This window comes from Gymnoscopelus microlampas (assembly GCF_963454915.1).
Source record: "Gymnoscopelus microlampas genome assembly, chromosome: 1".
Lineage (NCBI taxonomy): Eukaryota > Metazoa > Chordata > Actinopteri > Myctophiformes > Myctophidae > Gymnoscopelus > Gymnoscopelus microlampas.
The window spans coordinates 40,678,789-40,690,455 of record NC_139962.1 but is presented as its reverse complement, the minus strand read 5'-3'; the positions used below and the strand labels follow the sequence as shown (position 1 = coordinate 40,690,455).

General features: G+C 40.8%; 1 protein-coding gene across 1 annotated transcript in view; it reads right to left on the bottom strand.

The window, feature by feature from the left end:
* The window catches only part of map1aa (microtubule-associated protein 1Aa), a gene marked incomplete at its 5' end in the record, with an annotated part of 35,015 nt that overhangs the window by 8,461 nt on the left and 14,887 nt on the right, over positions 1 to 11,667 (bottom strand). Inside the window, 2 exons of the mRNA XM_084054931.1 lie at positions 853 to 993; positions 1,992 to 2,074. Of these exons, the coding sequence (XP_083911057.1) occupies positions 853 to 993; positions 1,992 to 2,074 (224 nt within the window). The remainder of the gene's footprint in view (positions 1 to 852; positions 994 to 1,991; positions 2,075 to 11,667) is intronic.

Sequence of the window (11,667 nt, the reverse complement as noted above, 5' to 3'; positions counted from 1 at the left end):
GTCGTTAATTTAGTTGTTAATACTTTTTAGTTGTAGATCAGCTATTTTTGCTACTTTTGTGTGACACTGTAGTATGACGAAATAGGACTATAATTGTCTCCGCCAGGCCGAAGGCATGGCGAGAGAGTAAGTTTTACCCTCCGTCCGTCCGTCCGTGTGTGTGTCCGTCCTGTCTGTGTGTTAGCAGCTATTCTCCGGCACCGTTGGCCCGGTCGCTCCGAAACTGTGCACACACACTCCCTGGATGCCAATTCGAAACCTCTGCCCCAATTTTTTCACATGGGCCTGTTATAGCTAACCTGACACCGTCAAATGGAAGAAGCTTGCGACACACATTTGTTTCACAGCCTACTTCCATCTGAGACTCCGTAAGCAGAATCGATGACATAGAGGTTTTTCTTTTTTTCAAGCTACTAGGCAGGTGATTGGATGATCCCGCCCCTAGCAGCCGCTGATTGGTTCGAATACGCAGCGTTGCGGGCAGCTTTACTCCCTGAGCGATCCCAGACCTCCTTCCTGAAATCAAATGCAAATGAGATTTCCGGAGAGAGGGGGGTTTACCAGGCTATGTTATAGCCCCACCAGGAGGCCGATTTGGGCAAAACCCATTTTTTTACATTACTCCTACAGATTTTATCCAAACGTCATGCAAATCGGTACACAGTATCTCTATAGAGACCTGTGCTCCGAGGAGCACTTTTTTTTGTTTACTTTAATCTACATTCATAGAACGTTGAAATATGGAGATACAAGGTTTCTGCCCGACAGCAGCAAGAAATATCCTGTAAGTGAGTGAATAAAATATATGTGTACACAATACACATAGAGAAATCACTAGTCACTGTGGCTTACTTGAGGATGGGAGATAGTGTCTCCAAGGTGTTTCCAAGTGAACGCTCCACCTTGCAGGAGTATATCACCACCTTGTTCCGAGCTCTGGCCACTTAGCACCAGCAACTTGTGCCTAGCCTTGTCAGTGACCAGAGAACTGATCTGGATAGAGGACAGGGCACAAACAACAGGTGATCAGAAGCGAATCATTGCAATGCAGGAAAAAGGAATCAATTTACAGTCATTTGTACAAAGTCAGAACAAAGAGCACTTCAGAAACACAACACTGATGTCTATCTATAAATTCACGAAGCCGTGTGTGTGTGTGTGTGTGTGTGTGCGTGTGTGTGTGTGTGTGTGTGTGTGTGCGTGCGTGCGTGCGTGCGCACGCGCGTGTGTGCGTGTGCTTATGCGTGCGCATGTTTTCATGTGTGTGTGTGTGTGTGTGTCGGGCATAACTCTTAAAACTGGGCTCCCACAGTGCCGAATCAGCTTCCCTGATTGGCAAACCAACCCATTGGCTTCACAAATTGCAGCTGCGGCTGCACCATATAAGTGCTAGCGTGTACAATGGAACTCACGTATGCCCATGTACGTCATTAACACGACATCAGCAGTTTTTGATGCCATCAGGGATCTCCGTATATCGGTCATATGTACATAAGTAGGTGTAGAATACATGATTGTGTATGATTGTGAACTATGGTAACACTAATACAGTACAGTAACTACCACAGTACAGCATGGACAAAAACAGTCATGTGTTGTGGATACATTTCCACTGTAAATTACAGTAATATGATTTGTGTCAAGTCAACAGTCAATGCTCTTTATTTGCCTCAAATATCTTTAATGGGCATGCTATTGTAGCACACACTGAATTGTTCATGATAATTCCTGAGTCATCGTGCTGTTGGGGTTAAATAGTGAAGAACATATGCCACTGTGTTTTTTTAAGTGAACTATAAAAAACTATAAAAACTATAAAGTGAACTATAAAGAACATCACTCAGACTAAACGCCTAGTGATACAACCCCTTAATGTGGTTGTGTAAAAATGCTTGACATTACCTTCTGGTGACTGATAAACAGCTAACGGTAAAAATGCCAAACGATCCTGCACAAATCAGAATCGTACTGCCTTCTCTGGGGTGATTTACCTCTGATGTGATGGTCTCTTCTGATGGGTTCACCAGTACCACTGTCTCTAGTACATCACTCTGGTACTGCAGGATTCGCTGACCTATGTGGAAGACACACAAATAACAAAATAATCAAACATTAATGATATCATACTTGGTGCAGCTAGGAGAACCACAAACCGTATGCCACAATGTGGTTGATTGAATTAAAGGAGGAGTTCACCCAAAAAATGACTTATTTTCTATCAATTACACACCCCATGAAGCCTTGATTTCATGGATTTATTTTTGGTTTTGTGGCATTCCTAAGACAATAATTTGATGACCGTGTGTATTTCCGGTAGGAGACAAAAATAATCTACTTTGTGTCTCCTACCGGATACATTAGGCGGTAGGAGACGGGAATCTAATTATTAGCTTAGGAATGCGACAAAAACAAAAAATAATCCATGGATTCAAGGCTTCATAGGGTGTGCAATTGATAGAAAATAAGTCATTTTTTGGGTGAACTCCTCCTTTAAGCTACGGTCACACATTTGCATTTCCCATGTTATCTTGCAGGGCCACAGGCAGTGCCGGGTGCTGCTTTTCCGGTGTGTAGTTCGTTTGACTTGGGTGTAGTGCTATTTTTAGCATGCACGCAACATGAAAACATTATGCATTCGCAATATGAAAACATTGTGACTGAAGGTATGTAGTTAGGTATGTAGTTAGATGAACCTTGCCAGCCAAGGTTCATCAAGGTTCATCAGTGTTCAACCCGGTGCTTCACATGCGTCAGACTTCACATGCTTCAATGCCTACAAAGGGACGCTCCACCTCTTTTCTCCCATATAATGGAAGTGAACAGGGAAGCTGGCACTTCTGCATGTCTGACACAGATGTGTGAAATGCCAATTCACAGAAAGCAATGCACAGACTCATGGCTGTTAACTGATAAACAACCTGTCTTCTAGCATTTGACAAACACAATTACACTGCAAATACTGCTGTGTGATAGGCTCCTCACCCCGCCCCCTCACTTTGCTAGCTCACGTTGAGTCTTATTTCTCTACTACCAATAACTGAATGACCGCAATGAGTTTTATCCTATATGAATGCACTCTATTCAAATACAATCACAACAATAATGTAAAACCATAAGCCTTTTTGGCTGTTGCTATGGGGACGCTTATCTGGCTATTGCCGCTAGTCGAGTTACACTGACCCAGTCTTGGCTAAGGGAGACGCATTGCAGCATTTCTGAGAGGGAGGGGAGTGGGAGAGAGAGGACCCGTGCTGCAGGATAGAATGCACATAGCTTAACACAGGAGGTTACGACAAGTGCCAAGGCAGCAGTAACATAACAAGCATGCAGGTGCTACACCCTGGAATCTGCATTTAGCACAAAAGAGCTCATGAGCCCATCCCTAACTCAAACATTTGAGACAGAGCGAGGATACAGCAGGCTGGTGTTTGCTTACTCTTCCCTATTGAGGGAATGATAAAAAGAAATGACCCCAGAAATGACCCCTAAATTACATGCCTTAACACCCAGAGGTTGCATGTAAGCTCATTAGATGTTCCTTACACTAATAGGACAGATGCAAAAGGCACTGCCAAAGGTGATGTTTGACATTCTAATAGCTTTTACAGCATCTCTGTGAAAATGTGTCAGCTGAGAGCCGGGAATGATAAGCCAATTTGTGCACACAAATGGCTAAAATTAGATCAGAAGCATATTCTTAGTAGGGCTAAATAAACACACCACTGCCTGGTTTAGAGACATATAAGTTGTACACTTGATGTCACATTCTCTTCTGAAATAGGTTAACTGTTTGAATTTGTTCAGCTGCCAAGCAAGTAAATAGAGTGAAAATTATTGTTTGAATTGCATGGGTGAATGTCTACATTCCACATTGGTATCTTTACCTACTAACACTAGAAGAGTCAACGACGGCTATGATGATATTATAGCTTTTCAGCCTCTTCTTTTTTTATTTTTTTTATTAATGTCAATTCATCCCCAACATAAATAATTATGACTGAAAACGAATTATTAGGACTAGTGATGTCATATGATGTACTGTAGCATTGTGCAGTATCACCATGCAACATGTAATGCATCACCTTTTTACCATAGAGTTATAAATAGCTAGAGGGCAGACTGCCACGCCCCCACCTATTCATTTCAATGAAAGTTGCTCACAAGCGCATGAAGCACCCGGAAGTACCTCTACTATTGGCTTCAATTTTGGAGCCAATAGAGTAGACGCACTAGCGTTTCAGACGATAGACGCATGCCCAGTAGCGTTTCAGACGATAGAAGCATGCGCAGTAGCGTCTCAAATGCGGAAGTCCTGCAATACCACATTTAGCCACCAGGCTTCTGAGGCTTCATGTTCCATTCTCCGCGGTTCTGGGGGCTTGCTTTTTACATATAGCTTCACACTAACAAATTGTTTATAAGCTGAATGAAAACAAAGCTGTTTTGCTTATGACTGGAAGGGTGACCAGATAGCCATGTGCCTCACATTATGGACTACAATCATATTTCTCATCTCTTTTAGTACCCTCTAAGTGGCATGACATCATCCAGAGACCTGTCCCCATGCCAAAGCTTTCATCAAATTGAGTGAATAAACTTTGCTTGAGAGTATAGATAAAACAGCATGTCTGTGTTACGCAATCAAAATGAGAATCAGCTAATGTCTCTCTCCCACGACCTTCACGACAGAGAATGATAGGGTATGTAATAACATTTCCTGCCAGATTCTCCTCCTTAACCGTTGACTTTTCGAGGAGATGCCAATGTCACTCAAAGGCAAAGCAGAGAGATTGCACTTGTTGTCTATCACCATACTTATGGCAAAATAATGGAAATATACTCAAGCGGCTAAATCTAAATGAATTACATGTTATGCTACCTACCTCAAGCAACCACTATACATTTCTGAGGACAGAAATTAAACATTTATGCTTCACTGTGTGCTCCATTTGACAAATTAAAAGGGTATAAAAGTATAAATCAGGCTTCAGTGTTTCAGTGGCACAATGTCGGTAAATAATCCAAGCTTGTGCCATCCTGTTTGTTATCTGATGGAATATAACCTCTACAAAACTATAATCCCAAAGAATTCTGGAATCTGGAATCTTTTATCCTCTGATAATGCCCATAACAGATTAATATCTCCCTGGCGAGATGTTCCAGATGTTTCCATTCCATTTTGCACTGATCTACTGTATATACTGCCTCACCTCTCCACAACCATGGACAGTGATGGGCTGCATGTGGGCTACAACAAGAAAAACAGATATAGACTATGACTAAGGACAAACTTGAGAAAGTGTATGCAAGTCATCTGTCTTTGCACTTCAATGAGTTATTTTCATATTTCACTTATTTCACTTTCATATTTCATCTATTTTTAGAAGAAGACCGATGCACACCTAAAAGGTTGGTGACAGGTGCGTAGGACAAAGGCGCAAATGTTCAAACGGGTTCAAAGAAAAAGGTCCGACACACTGTCTGGAACTTCAAAAATGTAGTTCTTTATCGACGTTTCGGTCGTCAGACCTTCATCATCGTCTATCCTGATCTAACAACGCAACGTCGATTTAATAAAGAGCTACATTTTTGCAAGTTCCAGACACACTGTCTGGAACATTTTTCTTTGATTTTATTATCAGAGATCCCCTTTTGAATATTTCACAGACAGGCTTTAGTTCATTAAATAATCAGTATATTTGTGTCACATATTGACTGTTCCTTGGCAGGTAGCTAGAGTCCCAGTCGGCAGCTGTAACTAGAAGAGGCTTGTTTCAAAGCATCAGTGGCCTTCAAAGAACCATTTCACTTTTCAATGTTTATAGTGTTAGAAATTAGTGAGATGAGAAACCACAAACACAAGCAACTATAGATGACAGATGTCTTTGATATCAGTGTTCCTATTTTGACAAAGAATCACATTTAATCAAGTCAACAGCAAACATTGTGTATTGATAAGTGCAGATCATGTCAAATAGGAAGCTTTTTCATTGTCTATGTATATATATATATATATATATATAAATATTTATGTATTTATACATTTTAGTATAACAGAATTACTAGAATTACTAGAAGACGTGATCTCCAAAACAGACCCAGCAAACTTTGGAAGTCAGTCATAGCCAAACGGAAACGGAATATGAAAAATCTGACACATGATACATCTTGTGATTCCAAAGGGACCAGAAATAATGTGTACCGATTTGCGTGAGTTTTGGTCAAAATCGACAGTATATCGAGAGTTGTAGCAAAAAGTGTTTTAAAGAAACGCAAAATGTCGGAAAATGTAGACCAGCACAAATGCACGGGTCTTTATGGGGAGTTGTGGCAAGGTCCAAGGAATCAAGGGATTTTTTTGATTGTACACGTACAGTTCAAGAGTTATAGGAAAAAACATGAAGCAACCTCTTATAGTGCCACCATGAGGCTGATTCGAAAGATTTGACGTGGCGGTTCTTCCTTGGTCTACTGTATGCATGCGCAGTTTCACCACTTAATCAAAACGACGCTAACGAGACACAGGGCTCGACTGGGGACAGCATTCTGAAGGACAGCAGGCAGTGCTACTGTGTGTGTGTGTGTGTGTGTGTGTGTGTGTGTGTGTGTGTGTGTGTGTGTGTGTGTGTGTGTGTGTGTGTGTGTGTGTGTGTGTGTGGTTCAGTTAAGTGGCTGGCGACTGCCCTCCAAAGTAACTTGTACTTTGAGTAATTTATTAACCAGGTACTTTTTATTTTGACTTATCTAAAATCTCTGCAAGTTGATTTTGATATAATACTGAAATAATGGAAACCAGCAGCTTCCAATAAACTCTACAACAGTGTAACTATAAACAAACTATATTCAACAGTAACATCAACTATCATGCAGTTGGGACAACTTGAGTTAATTATTTAGTTAATTATTCAACCAATTAACTCCTATCATACAATTTGCGAGAAACATAGCCTACTATACACAACCTAGCCTGCCAGTCAGTGTGCTTTGGTATCTGCACCCCTCCACCTCCCCTTTCTTTCTTTCTTTCTTTCTTTCTTTCTTTCTTTCTTTCCATTTCTCTCCTCCCTACCTGTGTCTCTCACACGAAGGATCCGCTGAATGTTAATAAAGTAAATAGCCTGCTCTTGCGTGTAATGACAATAAGAAGTTATTTTACAATGTTCAACCTCACGACCAAAGCCTAACAAAACTTGAAATGGATATTATTATGCCTTTTCTACTGAACAATTGCTCACTCACCTTTGCAGAGGTAAAAAGATGATGCTGGAATCTGCCAATATCCAGGAAAATAAATTCTGAGCTTTATTTATTACTGAGGGGAATCTGTCCTTACCCTAACAATGCATTCTAATGACATATGCAAGCTTTGGTCCCATGTAAGTCTGCCTCCGAGCAGATCTGAGTTTGAGCGGAGATCCGTCAAAATTCACAGACAAAAAAAGATTGATGAATCTCTTAAAATGGGAATTTGCGTACAAAATATGGGCGTAAATGAGCACAGTGAATGAGGCCCAATGAGCTATGTAGCCTTTTTTATGAATAGAATTACATGTTGTCTAATCTGTATGGTAGAGTATGTTAATACAATATAATTTATACAATTGGGGTGGTTGTATTTTGTCTCCCTGCTCTTCAATTGAGACATTTAGATCATGTCAAAGCAAGGTCATGTCTCACCTAGACACAGGATCTGACACGAATTTTGACCTGATGGTCAAGATTAAATTCATCACCTGAGCAAGCAGGCAGGCTCTATTAGCTCAATGGTAAAACCAATTCAGCACTTGCGCAGGAAACAGGGTTCAAATCCGGGGTAGAAGAGGAAAGTTACATGCCAGACCACCGGTACAGTCAATTTAACAGCAATATGAGCAACAATAAAGCCTCATACTTGCCAATAAGCACATTCTTTGAGACCATGTTCTCTTTGCCTAGTTTCACTGCTGTACAAAAAGAAGCGTTTAACAAAAGACACACACAGCCCTTTGAAATAAAACGAGAAGGGCTTTAAGGAGTAATACAAGGCACAGGAAGAGAGCCCACACTCAAAAAAGTACATTTACTCAAATACTGCACTACAATTTAGAGGTACTTTTACTTTACTTGAGTATTTCCATTTCTCTATACTTTATACTTATACTCCACTACATCTCAGAGTCAAATATTGTACTTTTTACTCCATTGCAACTATTTCACAGCTTTAGTTACAATTTACTTTGTAGATTTACTTTATTTTAACAAAACATGTATTAACCAATTAAGCCCTATTTTATACTTTTTATAAAATAACTGATCCACAAGCTCACAATGCGTCGTGATCAGCCGATTTAAAAAACTTTTGGAAAAAAATAGAACTTTAACTTTACATTGTGGTATTGCTACTTTTATTTAAGTAAAACAAATCAGAGTTATTTTTACGCCACTTCACTGACAATGGCAAGGTTCTAGTGAGTGACGACCTTAGCCGTCATTACTAGGTGGAGGCCAGAGACCAAATATGCCACCTGAGGCCATGTGAGATGTAAACTGTGACCATAGTCTGAAAACTGTGTGTGTGTGTGTGTGTGTGTGTGTGTGTGTGTGTGTGTGTGTGTGTGTGTGTGTGTGTGTGTGTGTGTGTGTGTGTGTGTGTGTGTGTGTGTGTGTGTGTGTGTGTGTGTGTGTGTGAGACGCATGTGTGAACCTCAGTGAAAAACTAGACCGTGCCCCATATATGTCACTCGGTGTGACACCACAGGGCATAATTCTCTGGCTAGTCTCTAAACACACTTGGCATGGAGTTTACTGGAAAACACTGCCGTGGTAATTTCACATTTCGATGACTAAGAAAAGAAAACATGGCAAGCAAGGCTGAGGCTATGTGAATGAGGTCGTGGTCAGTAATTTCGAAATTAACCCGACAGTGTAGTTTTACAGTAGTTGAATCTCAAGGGAATATTAATAAATTTAAAAATGTACATTTTGATAAACTCTTTCTCAAATTCAAAATCTTTTTTCTCTTGTTTCCATGAAAGATATTAGTGAATTAAGTATATACTGGCATAAACAGAATCAATAATTACTGGTTTTGATTAAGTGGTAGTGTCCCTAATGCATTTCTAGTGTGAGAATTTAAGTTCATATGCCCTAAATCAGTACATTTTAGCTCAAGACCCAAAAGAGAAATTGTATGTCTGCCCGTGACCTAAACTAGTGAAAATAGCAGATCTACAAGCTCACAACGATTGTAGATCGGCTAGTTTCACTACTTCATAATATATTTTTCAAATGTATATTATTTCTTAGATTTTTTGGTTTGTTTGTTTTAACATTTATCAAATTCTTGTAAAAATTGTGTCATTTTGTTTTAGTTCTGAAATAGAATCGATTTTTGGGGAGGGGAAAATCGTTTGAAATATATATATTTTTTTTTAATGTAGGAAAAGAAAATGAAAAAACGATTTACTTGTGACCTATAAAAATTGGTCGGCGACCCACGAATGGGTCCCAACCCACTGTTTGGGAAACAGTGCCCTAAATTATTCATTTGATGACCATACCGTTATAACAACAGAACTGATAATGACTTATATTCTTGTTCTGTTTGGCCTTGAGAGGGCAGGTAGTCACAGCTGGGATCATTAGTGAATGAATATGTATAAGTCATTATCAAGTCATTATCATCAGTCATCATGCTACATTGGACGTGTGGCTATACATCACGCCACAGATGGGATGAAATGAGAAGAAATCAAACCTGTTGGTAAACTGTAGAAGGTAGACTTTTTACAAATGCAGTAGTTTAAACTACTGTAGTCAGGTGCATCCATGTGATGTTTTTTATTTATAGTTTAAAGTACTTAGCTGAAACTACCTTAAACATGTGATGAGGCCTAGCGTCCTTATTTTGAGGCTTTCCCCCAAAATAGCAGGTCTACAAGCGATGTACAAGGAAAGGAAAAGGAAGGAAGGAAAAAAGCAGGGGGGGTGGTATAGACCTGTGCGTGGACTTCGGTCAACAAAGTATTAGGGGCCATGGTCAAACTAGATGTGTTCCTGTTCCTAATTTAAATTAACGACATGACATCAGCATGTGACTGCAAGTTGTTCTTGTTTGCGGATGACTCGGCTTTCAAACTAATCAGACTACTACTAGACCTTACCATTAGGACTCACCTAACCCCTGCTTATTATGCTAGGGTGGGATGGCTCAGGGTAGAGGACAGATACAGCAACTTGCAATGGGCCTGGGCCTTTTCAAGACACTCAATGGACCAGTGCATGCATGTACTGTACATGTCAAACTACTCAATACCCTCCTTCAACACCGCAATAAAAGAGCACCAGTCTTCTAGCTTGCCAAAAGAAATTACCCCCCACTGTTCTGAGTGCAGCGTATGTTTGGTATTGTTTACAAAGGGAGCACCACGTTTTTGGAAACCCCAGCAGCGTGGCGTGGCGCTGAGCATTTATTTTGCGTTGGCGCATTCACGTGTGGGTTTTCTGCTTGAAACTGTGTGAAGCTTGAGCTGAAATATTTTCAACTTGGGTGTTTGGAAGCTTTTCTAGGCGAGCACTCAGTGGACACGGCCCCTTACCGTAGCAGATGTATCCCTCCTCCCCCAAGCATGACTCATAATAATTATTAAATTTTCTGCTTTATCATTTAACCACATTCCTCATCCACCAACCTATATCGCAGCAGAGCTCAGATCAGAGGAAACATGTCCTGGGGCTAGAACACAGAGGCAATAGTGCAAAGGGATTAGAGATTGCAGTAGTAGAATGAATCATGACTCAAAGCAACAGGGAGGAGGCTAATAAAAATGTATTACATGGTAGTGTAAGTCCTTAGAGAGGTATAACACAGTGGCAAGTCTTCACACAATGAAATGCTCTCTGACTATTTGTTTCTGTCCTCAATATGCCATGTCAAAAGAAAGAGACCAACTCGAATGCAAATACAATCCTAAGTGTCATTTTACCTCTAACAAGGATGCAGTGGTTATCTGAAGGAGATGATGCCAAACTCCAGAGAAGCACAGATTCTACAGGCCCACGGCATGTGGGTGGCGATTAGGGATGCAACAGTTCATCGAATGAATCGATTTATTCGATTATAACAATGACGTACAAATCCTATTTTAAAATTGGCTAATGGGAGGGCCGGCCGGTGGGCAGGCAGGCCTCTGACGTCACTCTGACTCAGCCATAACCATATAAGGAGTTCCCAATGCAGCTACGCCCAAATATCGAGTGTGGTGTCTAAGCTTAATGTGTCGTCATGGCATCAGCCGCAAACAAATCAGTTAGTTCCATATATATATGGGCACAAAAGGGGGCATGCCGCATGCCCATATATGGGCATATTCTGATGACATCAGCGATCTCCATATATGGGGACAAGGACTGACAGATACAGAGATCCGGTTGTCCAGAGCCACAGATCCAACTGCTATGCCCATACTGTATATGGTCATGTGCATATATGGGTCCGACCGACTTCAAACTTAACGTGAGCTGCGGCAAGGACTCGAGGGAGTGCGGTGCCCGCAGCCCACCGTCCACAACCACGAACCAATATTCCCATATATGGGCATTTCAATATGGTATATGGCCATATACTGATGAGAGCAGAGATCTCCATATATGGGCATAAAGGAGGCAAGGACTGACAGATACAGATAT